Source organism: Doryrhamphus excisus, linkage group LG16 (genome assembly GCF_037039965.1).
Source record: "Doryrhamphus excisus strain RoL-2023G ecotype Guam linkage group LG16, RoL_Dexc_Guam_v1.1, whole genome shotgun sequence".
Classification (NCBI taxonomy): Eukaryota; Metazoa; Chordata; class Actinopteri; order Syngnathiformes; family Syngnathidae; genus Doryrhamphus; species Doryrhamphus excisus.
Genome location: NC_136372.1, coordinates 8,093,732 through 8,111,406, shown reverse-complemented (window position 1 = coordinate 8,111,406; position 17,675 = coordinate 8,093,732). Strand labels below are relative to the sequence as shown.

Here is a 17,675-nt window from a genome sequence, read left to right as displayed (position 1 = left end):
AACGCAATTAATTTAGGAAAAAGAACAATAGATTTATTTCAACAGGTACAATACAGACTATGTGATGGCAACATATTCTCATCCTTCCCAAAATATGATCCTTGATCTGCCAAATGGATGAATCAAAGCCATTACAATGCATAATATCTATTTATTCTGCAAATGATTTCAAGGCCATTTCAACAGTGTTCAATTGATTTGAAGCCTGAACCCTATTGGCGTGTTCTATGTGGTCTGATCACAAGTGGACAACACTACAGTGCAGCACACACTGTGATGTTATCACACAGATCAATTTTGAAGGTGGTTTGGCCCCTTGTGACCGCATTCTTTGGGCAACGTGAACATGACAGCCAGCTTGTAATAACACACTTTTTAGACTTAATTTGTATAACACTAGGAAAGCTTTTAATCCAGCCGGCTGCTGTCTGAAAACTTACAATAAGTAACATTTGAGAGCCACTCCAATTTAAGCAGAACACAAAAAGAACCAAGAAAAACCGAAACAGAGAGCAATCTGGGTTGGTTTTTTATGTACAGAAACAGACGTGACAAGGCCACGATTTGAAAATACTGTACAGCAGAGTCATTTAAACCCCAACGGGGCAAGATGTAAATCGTCATCTGCTGTTTGTACCAAGGCTAGCTGATTCTGTTGATAAAAGAGGAAAAGGTGACATGTGGGGCTGCATGATTAAATCACTCCTCCCGTCTGCTGTTGGAAGACATCAATTGTGTCTTCGTCTTCCATTTCCAGCTGTTAGAAGACACAGAAATAATCAGAACTTTGCAATTATATATGCAATAACAAAAGCTGAAGTTAACAATTAATGACACTACGAAAAAGTGGCACAAATATGACCATTTGAGCTTGCAAATAGTCACATTTTTCCATCAGGATCTGTTGAAGTGAAGGCAGCAGCCTTCAAACTGATGCCTATGGGTTTAATTTCATGGGTGACTAAGAAAATTAGAAAATATTCACATTAGAGATGCTGAAATGTGAGGCTATTTGAATATTTAAATCAAAAAACGATTGATCGATTAACAAAGTAGTTGTTAATCAATTGGGTAATCGATTAACAATCAATCGATTCATTGTTGCAGCTCTATTAAAAAGTTGAGTAAAAGTACAAATACTGCCTGTACCATAATTAAAATTTGTAATGTTGTGATGAGCATAACATGTCGTAAAGACCTTCTCAGTAAAGCATGCCCATGAAGAGACGTGGCAAAGAATGCATGAAATGAACGGAACAACCCTTGACTGAGACATGACACAAATGCTGCAAATACATCAAAACCAAATCACTCAGAATGGAAAAGTGACATAGAAAATGGATGGATGGATGGCTAATCACTTGGACATGATACACACCAGGGTGCACTGTATTATATCACTTACCTGCGATGGTGTGTCTAATTCATTTATCGGCTGTCCATCAAATCTGAACCGGATTTGCCTCATGGACAATCCCTGGAAGGACACATAAACAGTTATCAGACTTTTGCATAAGGAAAATAATGATAAGGTCTAACATCAAGCAGTTTGGATAATGATTTCCAAATGAAACACCACCGTTTGTTGAGTGGTAACTCAACAGATAGAAAACCATTACTCAAGAAAACAAAAAAAATGATTTACGGGATTTTGTCTTATTATTTACAGGACAAAATGATGGAATAACATTCATTGTTTGACAAAACGACATTGCACAAAATGGAAACAGTCATAGTTCCTATTTGTATTAATGTAAACAGTAGTTTAGTAGTAGTGAAAATGCAAACGTCGAATGGTCTAGTTGGCAGTCTAGTTCGACCAGTGATGCAACAGTCACTGAAAAAACAGCCAATGAGAGGAGTACTATGCACTGACAGGGTGAAGGAAACCATGGAAGATTTTATGATAAGCTTTTTACAGGAAATTTCCACCAAAAAAAACAATATCTAGTCATCACAATGCTCACATTACTGGTATAATACTAGCAACATTTGATTCGTAATTCAGCTGTTCCTACTTCAATTGTGTTATTTTTACAATACAATTTTACAATACAATTTACTGTTATGATTACCTGTCTCTCGCAGTAGGCCCTCATGAGTTTGACGAGTGTTGTGTGTCTTTTAATCTTGAATTGCACAACAGATCCATCCTGGCCTGCTACCTTCAGGTTGATGTGTTCACTACCTTCAGTCTTTACTGCTTCCTGTACGAAAGACACAGAAAAACACTGTCAACACAAGCATGCAGGGACCCTAAATCAAGTTGCTCACAGAAGCCGTTGTTGTACCGTATCTTCAGTACCCATTCTCAGCATTTAAAGCGATGGTTGAGATTATTTGACATATTATCAGTTTCTCAATAGGGGGCGCAAACCCCCTCAGAGGGGGCTTGACAGAATCAAATTGGGAACCTCTGCTTTAGCTCAAGATGCTCACAGATGCTGTTTCGTCAATTCTTTGCATTTAATATTTTTGTTTGTAACAGCTGTTTAATATATTCAAGTTAGACGCGTGGCACAGTACTCAGTGAAATAATATATACACAATTGAAAAGCTTGTGTAAACTAAATCATGCGTATACTTCTCAATGGAAACGTTGACATACATTACAGGCACAAAGTGACTGATATTGCATTATTAACGACACGCACATTCAAAATCCAAAAGGGTGCCGTGTGTCGAATGTGAAATAGAGTATTTATAGAGCATTTGAGCCCACAAGTGAAAGGATGGTCCGACTGCAGTGGTATCATCGGTGAAAGGAGACATACACTGAGGGTGACACCAGCTGGTTGGCTGCGTGTGCTCATGCAGAAAAGGCAAGCTGCTGCGCGCCCGTCAATGCGCGTTCACAAGCCTTCCGGTCTAGCAAAGTAGGAGTAGTAGTTGTAGCTTGCAACTTGGAAAATATTACACAAGAGTCTGTTAAAATATACGTTTTATATCAGCTTATACGGCACGTTTTTTACGGAATACGCTCGTATTGAAACGCTGTGCTGTGTCACTCACCTTAGGTTTTTCATCAGCCATGGTCACTCTTTTGGCGCTTCTCTACGCTTGCCACACAAAGAATACGTGTGCGCGCACGTGCTCGTTCCCGCTAAAAGTTTCCAAACCCGACGTGCGCGGTCACGCGACGGTGCGCGCACGGTGCAGCAGGCTTCAATTGGCTACAAGCAGTCACGAGGGCGGAAACCAGTCGGGGTATGGGCGGGAGAAAATGGATGCGCGTTACAGAGGCATCGAGGCACCACGTGAACGCGCATGTCGTTGTTTTCCATTTTGTTGGCTTCGAAGATTACAATAACTGTATCACAACAAAACTTACACATAAAACCGACTACTAACTTTCAATAGTGATACATTTAGATTTTCCCATTGTTAACCGCATAAAACGATCTAATTTTCTTCATTTTGTAGCCCACATTGCCTTGAAATCCTGTACTCCGAACAGAAAATAAAACGTCACTGAGCACGAATGAGCAGTCAAAAAGCAGGACAAATACTACAATTGCAGTTTATTACTTCAATTTACATCGAAAAAGGGCCCCATTTCCCTTAGGCATGAGCTGTACCGATTACCTGTTGGTACTTTTGTCATTTAATGTCTTAAAAGGTAAAATGTAGTCAAAACGAGAAGGCTGTAGATGGAAAAAACAGGCAAGAGAATGGGCAGCTCGATCGTGACGTCATGAGTCCGCATCGCGGGGGCCTATCACTGAATGGCTGGCGGGCTGAGACTTTCATGGCGTGACGGCTGTATCCACTTTATTCCGTATTTTCATATTTTATTGTATTGTAGTGATATCATTCCCTGATGGAGGAGATCGACGTAGACCCAACAATTACCGTAAGTGACGCCTTTTGCTAAGTTTCCTCTCATTATGGTCGCCAACAAGCAAGATATGTCTCCACGGAATGGCATCACACAACAAAGTAGATATAGCATGTTATTTTTTTTGAAGAAACAAGTCGACGCTACATTGATTTAAATATAAAATTGTTTACATGTCAGTGTATCAGACAAATACTTGTGTTATGTTAATGGTGGAAATAGTGGAATCTGTAATCTCTTACTGTACTTAGCCTATCAATGTTACGAAAATTTGATAAAGCATGACTTGAATTTTTATTTCATACCTCATTAACTTCTCTCCCCCAAGTATTAAAGAAGTTAGAGCAGATTTTATATGGGAAAATAGTGTCCTTGGTCCCCATTTTTCGCTCCATGCTAACCACCATGCAAACATTCCGGGCAAAAAAACCCCAAACGGCCAATTCAATTTAAATGACATTTCGTCTGCATATTGATATTAAAGTAAACTAATCTACCATCTACGGTTTATCTGGTTCATTTAGCTCTGGTTCATAAACGTGGAAAGCTTTAAGTTGTACTAAATTTTCCAAGCACGAATTGACTCAATGGTCCAAACTAACTAACTGACTAAAATATACATACGGTATGAAATGGAAGATGAAGAAGTAATCCAGCTAACAAACATGTATACAAATGAAAATGCACTCGATATCATATGAAACAAATTCACTTTTAATGGACTCACTGTCAGATGTTTTCATTGCCAACATTGCTACTTAAAGGTGTAGGATTTTGTTATGACCTTTCTTGCTTTTTTTCCATACAGAATATTCCCACAGTCGGTCATGGAAAACATCTGGGTTATGCATGGGGTCCAGGAGATATCCTTGTGTATGAGACCCTTTATAAACCTTCAGGTGTGTATGCATGTGGCTAATAACACATGTGGCAGCCTACATGTTTGTATCCGGTGTTTATCTCCAATGGGCTTGTGCTTAGGTACCTCAGAGTCGTGTACCTCCTTTATTCATGAGGTCAGGAAAGACGAGGACATCTATTCCCCCATTTTACGCAAACTATTCAACGAGTCGCACTACATCTTTGTTGGCCTGCAGACCATTCAAGAAGACATACCCAACAAGAACAAGAAACCCCAGTAAGTTACTGTTTGATCAGTCCAAAGTCATTTGAACTTTTCATAACATTGCTTAACATCTTTTTCTTTAACCCCTTAGTTTTGTCAGCATTAGTAAAAACTATCGATCTATAATACGGGCCTCTATTGAAGAACTTCAGCAAATTGCAGGTCAGTATCTTGTTCAACACATCTACAATTCATTTTTGATGTGAGGATATCAGAGGTAATCACAATTATTTGTTATATTTTTCTGTCAGTTAATACTGAAGACTCAGCGGCGGGCATGCAGTATGGAAACCAGGTTTGCACTAACGTTAACATTACATTGTGAACAGTTTTATCGGAACAGAGTGCCCTCTGTTTACAGTTAACCATACCTGTTCTATTTTGACAGGTGTCAATCCTTTTGGCCATAGAACTGATCTGGAATCTTTGCGAAGTGCTCTTCATTGATGCTGCTCCCGGTTGGTTCCTGTTTGTATTCATTATTATTTATATTTTCTTTGTTTGTAAAAAAAAAAAAAGTAATGATTGCAAAACATCATATCACAATTTTGTGTCCAAAATTACCACTGTTGTCATTTTTATCACAGTATTGTTGAATATGCTGAAAATGTTCCACACATTGAAGTCTAACCAGGTTGTATAAAAAAACAAAAAAAACAATATACTAGCCATTTTGGACAGCAAGAGCTATGGTTTACATTAGTTTGTTTTTTGGGAGAAATACACAACATAACTAATAGCTGTTTTTTTCAGGAAATAAGCAGTGTCTGTGAATTTATCCAAGTATGGTTATCAGTCACGATTTTCTGATAATGTTAATTTCAAACGGTAATTAATAATGGGGAGTTCTACTGCGGTTAATTGCAACATCCCGAGTTTGCAATGAAACCTTTCAGAGTTGTTGTCTGTGTTCGTAGCGGGCTCCCTGTTGCTCCACCTGCTGGATTGGGTTAGGCTGCATAAGGCCGACGTGGATGAGAAGGCAAGACACGTGCTGCAAAGCGAGAGCCCTGCTGAGCACCGTGACTACTGGGATGTGGTAGGTGCATCACATCATCAGGTGCACACATTATACAGGCAGTTGGGCTAATGACAGTATTTACTGTGCAGGTTGTGAGCTATGTGCTGCAGGGTCGCTTGGAAGAAGTCCGTCATTTGCTGGTGAAACAGGCCACCCACCAGCCTGCTGCCAGGGACATGTTCAAGCTGATGGACAACCTACTGTGCAAGATGCCCTTCTACAATGTAAGATCATTGTCTGCACTTTTTGTGGGTTTCTTTTATGTTTTTTACCTTTTAAGATGTAAATAATTATACAGATCAAGGAAATACAGCTGGAATAGGTGCAGATTCTGGAAGCTCTAGATGGCTTTCTGTGCGGGTTATCGTTTGTGGCTGATCTATAGGAGTCCACAACTCAATACAAAGGGCAGAAAAATTAGCATAATAGATCCCCTTTAATGGCTAGTGCCAACATTTCAGTTTTTCATTATTACATTACACCTTTTACTCATGCTGTTTTTTGTCGCGGGCCAATAAGAACAAGCCGCAGGCTGCAAATGGTCTCCTGGTTGTTCTTTGGACACCTCTCCTCTACTGTATACAGATATTATACTGTGGTTCCTCAAAAATGAAGCCCTCTATAATTGAAATAAAATCCTCTTTGCTCTGCCTTCAGCCTATTGACACTCAAACACCGGCAGAGTTTGACGTGAAGTGGAGACACTGGCATGAGGAGGTGGACCGCTGCCTTCAGGACAACTCATTTGCCAGCAACCAGCACCTGGAAGTCATATGCAAGGTTTGTCATCCATTGCATCTACTCCTCTCAGGGCACGTGTTCACAACACAAGGTTCCTCAAGTAGTGGCCCTTACTTTCACAAATGTCGTGTCTCCATTAGGAGTGACACTCCTGTCAGTCAGTTTTTGATACTGTTTCTTAGGTTAAGGTCATTTTAAACATTGATTCCATGGAATTTTAGATCCTCGTGGGAGATGAAGACACTTTGTTGGAGCACAAAGAACTGCTAAGCACCTGGTACCACTTCCTGGTGACCAGACTGCTATATTGCCACCCTACTGTCAAACCCACAGAGTTGCATTTCTATGCTCAGGTACTCCACCTTCCTTGCTGCAACGCCATTTGCTGTTGATGCTACACTGCTGTTTTAATATGTCTTTGTTTCTGTGATGCTTTCTACAGTCGTGCATGACCATGTTTCTGGACCCCAGGAGTGTGCCAGAGGCCCTCGACAGTATCTTACTAGCTGCCTTTGCGTTTGATATCCATCAGGTCATCAAGGACTGCAGGTAACACAGCTTCACATCCATCCCCGATTTCCATGTGGTAAATACCTGATGTGTCCCCTTAGCATTGCTCTCAACAACTGGTGGTTTGTGGCCCATCTGACAGACCTTCTTGATCACTGTCAGCTCCTCCAGTCTCACAATTTACAGTAAGGAGATTTCTTTTTAAGTAGGAGAAAACACCCCTTTTGTATGCATACATGATTATTCTTTTGTCTGTTCAGCTTTGGCTCCAACTTGAGAGAATTTCTGCTGCTAGAATATGCATCAAGTCTCTTCACTCATCACAGGTATTGATTATTATTATTATTATTGCTCATAGGACAGACAAAACTGTGGTGAGACCATCAATGTTATTTGGTCTAGAGACAGTGCCGCTGAGGAAAAGACAGGAAGCTGAACTGGAGGTAGCAGAGAATAGGGTGCTAAGGTTCTCATTGGGAGTGACCAGGATGGATAGGATCAGGAAGGAGTACATCAGGGGGACATGGTAGATGCCTTGGACTGAGATGGTTGGGACATGTCCAGAGGAGAGATAGTGAATATATTGGTAGAAGGATGCTGCGTTTAGAGCTGCCAGGTAGGAGGCGTAGAGGAAGACCAAAGAGGAGGTTTATGGATGTAGTGAAGGAGGACATGAGGGTAGTTGGTGTGAGAGAGACAGATGCAGAAGACAGGGTTGGATGGAGGAGATTGATTTGCTGTGGCGACCCCTGAAGGGAAAAGCCCAAAGAGAAAGAAGAAGACAGGACAGACTGTGAGTCTTAACCAGAGTGTGTTTTTGTTCTAAGTCTGTGGCAGCTGTCCGTGGACTACTTCGACCACTGCCCAGAATTTGGCCGTGTGTACCTGGAACTGCAGATGGAGCGCATCCCTTTACACACAGAGCGCAAAGCCCTCAAGGTGCTAAGGATCTGTGAGAAAAGGCAGATGTCTGAGCAAGGTAGCATGTTTCGACTTTGTCTGTTCCTTAAAAAAAAACTCAACTTAAAACGAAGGATTTTTGGTGTTTATCCAGTGCGGAGTATTTGTAAGATCATGGCGATGCGGGCTTTAAGGAACAACAGACTGGGTTCTGCTCTTTCCTGGAGCATCCGAGCCAAAGACGCTGCCTTTGCCACCTTGATTTCGGAGAGGTTTGTCCCCCACCCACCCACCCACCCACCCAACCATATAACCAGATGTGTATGCCGTCACTATGCAAGTACAGTAAAGTCTCGTTATAACGAATTACTACTTATTACGATACTATTTTCATTTCCCGGCAAATTTCTAGTCTTTCATGATATAATTAGTTCCGTTAGTACGATACCCGGTTATTATGATAATCCGGTTACTACGATGCCCTTTTCATCTCCCGCCAGCCAATTTGGTCTGCTTATATCGATACAAAAGCAGCTTGCCTGTATAGAATCTATACACACGAGAGAAACCACAAACACAGTTGGTTCTTCTGTTGCAGGCATGTGTTTGGCCAGCTATGTGGGGCGGGTTGAGCATGACCTGTGAACCAGGAAGTGCGGGAATCGGTGTGTGTGCTGCGCTCTGGTGGTGGAAGTGTGAAAAATAAAGTTGACTGGAAGCAGCCGTTCGCCGTGTTCTTTTTTGGTATTGAAATCCTTAAGCAAAGATTGATTTAAGCTGTTCGACATTGTTCTATACTATAGAACAATGTCGAGTGCATTATTGCCCACTTTTAATGCAGTTCGGCGCAGGATGGATCGGACATATGGATAGTCCGGTTATATCGGTATTTTTTCCGACTCCCGAGAATATCGATATAACGAGACTTTACTGTATTTCCTTCTCAATCGTGTTTGTTTGTGTCAGATTCTTGCAGGATTACTGCGCTAAAGGAATCTTTTCTGATCTGGACCTCATAGACAATTTAGGCCCGGCGATGCTGCTCAGTGACAGGCTCACGTTCCTCGGTATGCACACACATACACTTGAAAGCTACTGTATGCTGTCAACCATAGGCACAGTAGGATGCTTTGAGGCTTGAACCTATGTCACTACTAAATGGAATGAAACACTGGTTGCCATTATTAACACATAAAAAACGCACCAAAGTTCTCCTTCCTCCTGGTTGAAGTCTCTGTACAATTCATGTTTAATGTGTTATATTTGTTTTCCCCAGGGAAGTACTGTGAGTTCCACAAGTTGTACGGCAAAAAGTGCTTCAGGGAGGCGGCAAAACTACTCCTATCGCTTATTACTGCCAAAATCGCCCCCAGAAACTTCTGGATGACCCTCCTGACTGATGCCCTGCCACTGCTGGAGCAAGAAAAGGTCAGTGTGTATTCTTTAGTTCCTCCACATAGAAATCATAGTTGTACATCACATTTGGATTAAATCACACTCCAGTGATGTGAGAAGTATGTTGACAGCGGTGTCACTCCTGTCAATACATGGTTATGATTGTTGCCATGTGGTTTTTTTTAAGGTCATCTTCACATCAGAGCAAACCTACGAGCTCATCTTCTGTTTGGAGGAACTCACATCCTCCTTGAACACCACATCTTCCGCTGTCAACGCAACTCCCACACAGGTAGGAAGTTCTATGAAGTTGCAATATTGTGAGAATTGGGGATGTTCAATATTGGCGTTTTTTGCCAAAAAACGATATTGATATTGCCAATATTGTCCAGCTCTCAATTTTTGATGCCGATTTGCGTAACATGGCATATTATAATGAACACATATATGTTGTATACAGCATTTTTTAAATATTGGTTATCACGATTGGGAAAGAATTTGATACCGATATTATTGGTACTAATAATTATCGGACATCTCTAGTGAGAATAGTTATATTGGCTAAGAAAACGGTTATGAAACCATTCCAGAAGGTCCGACTCTAACCAATCCAACCAAATCCGAATGAACACAGAATATATTTTTATTGTTTTCCATGCATAAAAGAATTTTAAATGCATAAGGTTATTTTACAGTTGTTGCCAAAGACGCAATGTGGCAGTGCGATCAACACCTTACACCTGTTTCCATGTTTAACAAGCTGAAAGGCCGCTAACTAGTGTTGGCCAATGAGAAACAAATTTGGATTCTAAGTTTCCATGCCCAGTCCGCTGACTGGAAGTATGAAATAAGAGTTCCAGGTTTCAGGATGATGTTGTGGAAGTTTGGTGGTAATAAAGGATGGGAGCCACGACTTACAGCAACGTTGCAAAGTACACTAATGCCAACATGGTAACTCCAACTGAAGTTACCATGACACAAAAGGTTTCAAGCCCTAATTTCCGTGTATTTGTTCTTTTGAGGAGGAAGACATCGAGATGACCAAAGTGGAGCTCCTAAGGCTCGCCTTCGCTAGGAACCTAGCAAAGGCTATCGTCAATGAAGGCACAATTGAATCATGAACCATTCTACACAACAAAGCTCTTTGATGCATTTCCCATACCGTTTATAAACTGGTTACATGTTTCAAGTATTTTGTAATGAAAAAATCTGTCTGTTAAAAAATAAATACATGTTTATAAATATGTTGTCATTCATTCCAACACACGGGCTGCACGGTGAAAGAGTGGTTAGCACAAGCCTCACAGCCAGGAGACCTGAGTTCAATTCCACCCTCGGCCATCTCTGTGTGAAGTTTGCATTTTCTCCCGGTGTATGCGTGGGTTTTCTCCGGGTACTCCGGTTTCCTCCCAAAAACATTTCAAAAACATGCTAGGTTAATTGGCAACTCCAAATTGTCCATAGGCATGAATGTGAGTGTGAATGGTTGTTTGTCACATGTGCCCTGTGATTGGCTGGCGACCAGTACAGGGTGTACCCCGCCTCTCACCCAGCAAGGGCGACAGCTGGGCTAGGCTCCAGCACCCCTGTGATCCTCGAACAAACGTAAATAAATGAATGATTCCAACACTCCGCTTCAAGCATTACTGGTGTTAAATATTAGCGCTACCTATACACATATGAAATATACAATATAACCAAATATTGAAATATTTAACTCGGTTCATACACCACAAGCTCATTACTTGTGAGTGAAAGCCACACACTGGAAGCTCAACTGTCATGGAAAGCAAAAATGATAGCCATGTTTATGGTAGCCATAGCCATGTTTTTATTTCATGCAGCAATCAAACAGAATGTACAAATGTACACATCTTCATATCACATACTGTATCCACAAACAATACATACATTGTATTTTATGTACACTTCACACTCATATGCAAATGAGTTAAGGACCCAACATAGTTGTCGCTATTGACGATACTTTTAACCGAAGTCTGGATATTTGATTTCACATTGTCAAGGTTCAGTGTTAGTTAACAATAAAACAAAACACACCCCCAATACTAACAATGATATGTATTCAATAACTAAGTTCATGTTCTTTGTGACTCAGGTTTAAAGTGCCTATTTGTAGAGCAAATATACAACATGTTCTTTGTAAATAAATACAAATGAAAGGCGAAATAAAATACATTAAAACATGACAATGACCTTTTCTGTTGTGCTGTCATGTGGATAAAAAAGGACAATATTTATATTAAATATGACTGTCCTCATCTCCAGTGTTTGCTAGCTACCTGCAGCATATACTCTCAATAACAACTATTTAACAACCTGCAACAAAAAACAGGATGAGATGTTGCATTTTTGGAAGTGGGAATGTCCTTTTTGGGATGGGAAGGAGGAGTAAGGTGTTTCACCCCACTATAGGTGACCCCACGCCTCAGGTGGGGGGAACTGGTCGACCTCTCCGACCTCGTTACAGAGACGATTTCCAAGCGTGAAAGCCAGCTTGTAACGTAGGCGCACCTTCTCCTGCAAAATGGCATGATGAGCAGTGTGATTAGTATCGTGTTTTGAGTGACAGACGAGTGAATGTCACCTGCCTTTGTTGGATTGGCCAGTAACATGACCTGGGTAATGGAAGCTGGGGGCAGGATGGGGTTGAACGGGGCCAGTTCTGTCCCTGATGGAGGCTGCAGCTTCACCTTCATTGACTAGTATAAGAGGAAGAGGAAGTCACGGCAAAGTTCTTTATTCTTGTCATAAAAACTGGCAGATATATGCAAAGCATTGCCACAATGGCGTCTCTCTACCTTTGGTACCGCGGCTTGCAGTACTACACCGTGAACAGGGAGGGGCGCCGTGTTGAGCATGGACACCACCATCACCAACACGTCAGGTCTGCCGGGGGGAGAGTCGGACGCAAAGTTGAGCAGAACCCGAACACCGTCCTTGTCGTAGGCGGTGACTGGCAACACTTTACCTACAACAGGAAGGACACAACCAATCAGGAGCCAGCAGACATGACAACCAGTCAATCCCTCTCCACCCCCTCCACTTACTGGGTCTGATGGCCTCCAGGGGGACGTGCACGTTGCTTAGGGAGATCTCTGCAGCTCTGGCCGGGCTTCCCATGATGAGCGGAGGGTGGGATGGGGAAAGGGAGCGGAAAAGTGGGCTGCCCGGGGCGGAGGTCATGGTCTGGGTCAGGGCAGGAGAAGCAGGCATCACTCCCTTCAGGAGAGAGGCTGAGGAGTGGGAGCTCTGAACAGGCATGGGGGGAGGAGCTACTGCTGGCATTCCGAAACTGCTGCCCAATGTCAAGTGACTGGAAAAACATAATATTGGCTGACAATTTCATAAGGTAGCAAAAGTGCATTTGATAAGAGTTTGGGTTTCAGTTCAGAATTCAGTTCCAAATTTGAAAATTGTGATGTATTTGTAAATAAAACTAACCATCTTTGTGTTATGTTGTGGTTTTCCTATGAGATATTTGAGGTGTCCAAAAGCAAAATAAAATGCTTGAAATGTACGTTTTCACAAAATATTTTTAGTCAGGAACTGGTGTTTTCCTGAAACGTACTTATGTTCTACTGCTATTTACTAAAGAATGGAAAAAAGCAGAAACAAACTTTGTTGTTCCGATGAAAGACGCGAGTCTAGTCTAGAAAATATTATGTGTGCCATCAAAGATCAGAAAGCGTCTTTTGAAAAATGGCTAGGATTGAATGAATGAGTTAATATACATAATTGTTAAATACAATTTTGGGGGTGGGGTGTGCTTTATTTTAACACCAACCGCAACATTCTGAGATTCGATACATGATGCTTCAAAAGGGTTACCTTTTCTACATAAAAAAAAATGGGAAACTGTTATTTTCTCAGTACTTAGACACTGAAATATTTTCAAATATATGACAATAATGATTAGGATCACATCATTATGAGATACAGTACATCAGATTTACAAAAACACCCCACATTTTGTATCACAAACATTGTATTTTCCGGACTATATTTCATAGGTTGGCTGTTCCTGCGACTTACACTCCAGAGCACTTATAAATGAAAAGACTATTTATGTTACATAAATACTGGACACCTTTTCTGTTCATGTTTATTTTTTGTGTGACTGAATAACCATTGTGTTAGCATATCTTACACCTATTCAACCTGTTCTCTATTCTTTTATTGTTAGAACTTGCCTTCCAAGAGGACGTAATGTCTGTTTTGGTCAAGTAGTTTGGAAAATAAATTACCCACAAAAAATATGACTTGTGTGACTTATACTCCGGAGCGACTTATAGTCCAGAAAATACGGTATATATAATAATTAGCTGATATCAGTATTGGAAATTGAGATTTGGATAATATTGTTTTTCAGCAAAAAAGCCAATATCGGACATCCCTAATTAGAATAATTTAATATATTTAATCAGCTTATCCTCGGGTCGTGGTTATGCTGGAGCCTATCCCAGCTGTCTTCGGGCGAGAGGCGGGGTACACCCTGGACTGGTCGCCAGCCAATCACAGGGCACATATAGACAAACAACCATTCACACTCACATTCATACCTATGGACAATTTGGAGTCACCAATTAACCTAGCATGTTTTTGGAATGTGGGAGGAAACCGGAGTACCCGGAGAAAACCCACGCATGCACGGGGAGAAAAACTCCCCACAGAGATGGCAGAGGATGGAAATTTAACTCGGGTCTCCTAGCTGTGAGGCCTGCACGCTAACCACTCGATCACAGTGCAGCCTCAGCTAACTCAGGTATCATAAATATTTCTATTCAACACTACATGATGGCACCTCTTGTTATCAGCAAAGCCCATCATGGCCAGGTCCTGAAGGTTCTGGAGTGACGTCATGGCTGGTTCTGCATGGGGCAAGGCCGCACTCCCAAGCACATCCAAAGGTGGGGCCTGTGTAGCCAATGAGAAGTCTTTACATGCAAAACAATGTGTGTTTGAAGATATTTTACCTGCAAGGAGCTCCACTGATTGGACGCTTCATTGAGCTTTGGTTTGGATTGGCTGCTCAGAGAGTGGGGAGGGTCATCACTGAGTCCTACAAGACGTATGTACGCCTGTTAGGGTGTTACTGTGAGTATTGTTTACATTGAGGACGTACCTACCTAAAGACAGTAGCTCATTATCAAGAAGTGAGAGCGCTTTAGAGGGGGTGGTCTCCAGCAGGGGGTGACTCGGGCTGCCGCCCAGCGAACTCATCTTTGGAGGAGGGGGCAGAGCAGGGATGGAGGGGTCTGACAAATGATCTGAGAGAGGAATGGAGCCCATTGGCGGAGGAGGGGGAGCGGGTTGAGGAGGGCTGGGAGTGTCGGGGCCAGCCAAGTCGATCAGGGTGTCGGTTGCTTCTGTGGAATATGCACACAAAAAAAAGACACAAAGATGACGCATTTGCTAAAAATCTATTGTGGTTATGTTCGACAAATATCTGACCGCTCTGGTCGTGGCCGCCGCGAGCCTCCTCGCTGTCGCCGTTGATAGGCAGCCCCTCCACTACCTTCTGGTAGGAGTTGATGACCCTGGAGAGGTCATCACTAGCCTGCAGGATGTCACCTGAATAAACAAAGCAAACACACAAAAGACGGTAGCAATTATCATAACTGGCAGGAGGAGCACTTGTATTCATTGCATGACACGTCGACATGTGTCATTAAAAAAAAAAATTAACAAACCTAAACTGGTGTCGTTGTCCTCAGCCTCGGTGGCCATTTTAAAAGCAGCCCGCCTCAGCTTGTCACAGCGTTCGTATAGTTCCTACAGCATAAAAGGAAAAAGCTTGAAAAAGCGTTTTAAACGCCATATTGTGTTTGTTTTGCTCAAACCTTAATAATCTCCTTGTCGGATTCAGACGAGGTGTTTTTATCGTAATGGGAGAGCATCTCGGAGAGCAGCTTGACATTGATGTTCACCTCCTCCAGTGTGTTGACACGCTTTGTCACCTTCTGCACCCGTACATCATCCTGGCAAAAACATTTAATTACAGTACCAGTCAAGAGGTTAACTCACTCAGAGACGCCAAATTTAATATGTCTTACCTCTTTAACCATATTTTTAATCAACCTGTTGGCCTCTTGGAGGTCTTCTGGATTTTTGCTGCGGAGAAGCTCAGCAAGGAGCTATGCAAACACACACATTAGACGTTAAGAGGAACAATGTTTACCTATTGTATGTTGCAGAACTGGTTCTACACGGCAAAAAAAAAGCTACACTTCCATCCTTCCAACTGCATTTCAATAACGTTAAAAAGCTGATATCCTCACCTTCCCCATGTCCTCGTTGTCAAATACTGGGTGTTTGGGCCGTGTGGGAGGAGAGGGTATCAAAGTCCGGTCTAGAGGTAACTCTGGGTCACGTGCCACCAGCCCTTTTGAGGACAGTGTCGTCAAGTTATTGATAAAAATGAAAGACAAACCGCAGACACAAACCTTGTCTTCTTAGCGTCTCGTAGGCTTCGTTGATCTTGGGCTCATTGGGGAAAGCAACAGTCCAGCTGTACAGCATCTCGACAATCTTTGTCTTCACCTTCTCCGGAGCACTGTCGCCCATGTACTGGAAATCAACAACATGCGTTCAGACATATAAACTAATATAATGAATATATATCCTCAAATGGTGGCCTCAGCTCTACTGCTATATAAGCTCTAATATGAAACAATTCAATTCAGCATGGTCTCACAGCCTCAACTGTTACAACTTAATATTAAATATATATATGTATATATATAATTTAATATTAAAGATGTGCGCTGTACTCACATTATTTAGCTATATCAACAACAACAACATAACCCTAGCAAGGGCAGAACATTCAAAAAAACATCCTTTTGATAATAGGAACCAATACATATCACTATATTGACAGTTACTATGGTACCCATTATGTCATTGTATGGTCATATCACCTCGTAATTCGGTACGGGACAAAAAAAAAACAAACAAATAAAAACCCTTAAACTATATTAGGAAAGCAGGAAGTGAACAAATGTAACCGTTACTGATTGTAAAAGTACCAGATGGAGGGGTAGGATTTAATAAGCTTTGCTTCTTCCTACTCCTTTTGGACATGTGGAACTGTGAACTGATTATGTGATGCATTCAATTGTAATCTGATGCATGTTCAAATGAAACTAAACCATTACCATTACACTATATATTTTTTAATTGCTAATTTGCCCTCATGTGCGTCTCTCATAAATGACAGTGATTAAACAAGTATGGAATAATTAGTTCGTAGGTCAGTAGTTTGTAAATAAACAGCTATCTCAGCCACTATTTAAGGAAACAAACTCCTTAAAGTTAAAAAAAAACTCACCTTTGGAGATACGACTTTTATGAGCTCATTTAAAAATCTGTATTTTCCAACCTCGTTATGAAACCTCCTCCCACAGTTCTTCATGCAGGCCTCCAAGACCTATCCACCAAATAAAAGTATTTTAACGTTTAAACATGATTGCTTCTTTTTCCATGTTCTCTTACTGTAAGAGCCTGAAGAGCTTCCCATTCCTGTGGTGAGTGGATTTTGTGGACAAGCAGTGGTATTGCAATCTGAGGGCTGCGGAAGAAACAGTCCAAATAATAAACTTTTAAAATATCAACTCGGGGTGGAAATGTTGGACATACCCTTCAAGTTCCTTATTGATTTGATCACAGAAGCCCATGATGTACTCCCAGTCCTCTTGTCTGTTACATTGATGGGTGGCTCTATCTGACAAACATATTTTCCACACAATTAAAATCAATCAAGGTAATCAAATTGTTTATTTTACTGATGTCAATAAACAGCACACAGCATTTAAAGACCTCCACCTTGCTGAATGTGAAGTGATGCAAATACTAGACTAGCGACCAAACAACGGCAATAAAGTGACTAAAAGCAGTTCCCAGCTACAGCACGAAATAATTAACTGCCCCGTAACCCGAGATGGTATTTTTGTATAGTTACTAGTGTCTTTTAATTCACAAAAATTGCAATAATCACTCACTGAGCCAGGACTCAAGCGTCTCCCCTTCCTGGTACGCCATAGCAATCAAAGTATCGCGTGTTTATGAACGAGAGTATGAAATTAGCGCGATTACGAGCAAAATACTATAAAATTCAACAA

The 17,675-nt window shown here is 41.4% G+C and overlaps 3 protein-coding genes across 5 annotated transcripts; 1 reads left to right on the top strand and 2 right to left on the bottom strand.

The window, feature by feature from the left end:
* Positions 1-11: 11 nt before the first annotated feature.
* On the bottom strand, positions 12-3,149 carry LOC131103525 (small ubiquitin-related modifier 2-like). The gene is made up of 4 exons (XM_058049861.2): positions 3,013-3,149; positions 2,076-2,207; positions 1,406-1,477; positions 12-757 (listed from the first exon to the last, which is right to left on the bottom strand). The coding sequence occupies exons 1-4, from the start codon at positions 3,031-3,033 to the stop codon at positions 695-697; spliced, it is 288 nt and encodes a 95-aa protein (XP_057905844.2). The 5' UTR covers positions 3,034-3,149; the 3' UTR covers positions 12-694.
* Positions 3,150-3,497: 348 nt separating this feature from the next.
* On the top strand, positions 3,498-10,855 carry nup85 (nucleoporin 85). 2 transcript variants are annotated; one of them, XM_058049860.2, is made up of 19 exons: positions 3,498-3,853; positions 4,647-4,737; positions 4,820-4,976; positions 5,056-5,126; positions 5,216-5,259; positions 5,353-5,422; positions 5,882-6,003; positions 6,075-6,209; positions 6,643-6,765; positions 6,948-7,079; positions 7,169-7,275; positions 7,338-7,421; positions 7,497-7,562; positions 8,064-8,215; positions 8,291-8,408; positions 9,103-9,203; positions 9,413-9,564; positions 9,719-9,823; positions 10,557-10,855. In XM_058049860.2, the coding sequence occupies exons 1-19, from the start codon at positions 3,821-3,823 to the stop codon at positions 10,650-10,652; spliced, it is 1,959 nt and encodes a 652-aa protein (XP_057905843.2). In that variant the 5' UTR covers positions 3,498-3,820; the 3' UTR covers positions 10,653-10,855. The 2 variants fall into 2 exon arrangements, with proteins under 2 accessions (XP_057905843.2, XP_057905842.2); XM_058049859.2 differs by having other exon boundaries at positions 3,519-3,853; positions 10,554-10,854.
* A 489-nt stretch (positions 10,856-11,344) lies between these two features.
* LOC131103055 (ADP-ribosylation factor-binding protein GGA3) lies at positions 11,345-17,600 on the bottom strand. Of its 2 annotated transcripts, none has more exons than XM_058048916.2 (17): positions 17,556-17,600; positions 17,194-17,278; positions 17,050-17,125; positions 16,886-16,984; positions 15,999-16,122; positions 15,834-15,937; positions 15,609-15,689; positions 15,396-15,533; positions 15,246-15,327; positions 15,007-15,126; positions 14,682-14,921; positions 14,529-14,614; positions 14,357-14,469; positions 12,603-12,868; positions 12,354-12,523; positions 12,144-12,254; positions 11,345-12,072 (listed from the first exon to the last, which is right to left on the bottom strand). In XM_058048916.2, exons 1-17 carry the CDS (start codon positions 17,593-17,595, stop codon positions 11,962-11,964), a joined length of 2,046 nt encoding a protein of 681 aa, XP_057904899.2. In that variant the 5' UTR covers positions 17,596-17,600; the 3' UTR covers positions 11,345-11,961. The 2 variants fall into 2 exon arrangements, with proteins under 2 accessions (XP_057904899.2, XP_078653420.1); XM_078797294.1 differs by having other exon boundaries at positions 17,194-17,274; positions 17,556-17,578.
* Between the last annotated feature and the right edge of the window lie 75 nt (positions 17,601-17,675).

Coding starts and splice junctions, on each gene's coding strand:
- LOC131103525 (XM_058049861.2), bottom strand. CDS start 3,033: ATGGCTGATGAAAAACCTAAG. Junction 2,208..3,012: donor TGGCTGATGAAAAACCTAAG/GTGAGTGACACA, acceptor TCTTTCGTACAG/GAAGCAGTAAAGACTGAAGG. Junction 1,478..2,075: donor GGGCCTACTGCGAGAGACAG/GTAATCATAACA, acceptor GTGTCCTTCCAG/GGATTGTCCATGAGGCAAAT.
- nup85 (XM_058049859.2), top strand. CDS start 3,821: ATGGAGGAGATCGACGTAGACCCAACAATTACC. Junction 5,260..5,352: donor GCATGCAGTATGGAAACCAG/GTTTGCACTAAC, acceptor CTATTTTGACAG/GTGTCAATCCTTTTGGCCAT. Junction 6,210..6,642: donor GCAAGATGCCCTTCTACAAT/GTAAGATCATTG, acceptor CTCTGCCTTCAG/CCTATTGACACTCAAACACC.
- LOC131103055 (XM_058048916.2), bottom strand. CDS start 17,595: ATGGCGTACCAGGAAGGGGAGACGCTTGAGTCCTGGCTCA. Junction 17,126..17,193: donor ATCAATAAGGAACTTGAAGG/GTATGTCCAACA, acceptor TTTCTTCCGCAG/CCCTCAGATTGCAATACCAC. Junction 15,127..15,245: donor GGACAACGACACCAGTTTAG/GTTTGTTAATTT, acceptor TTGTTTATTCAG/GTGACATCCTGCAGGCTAGT.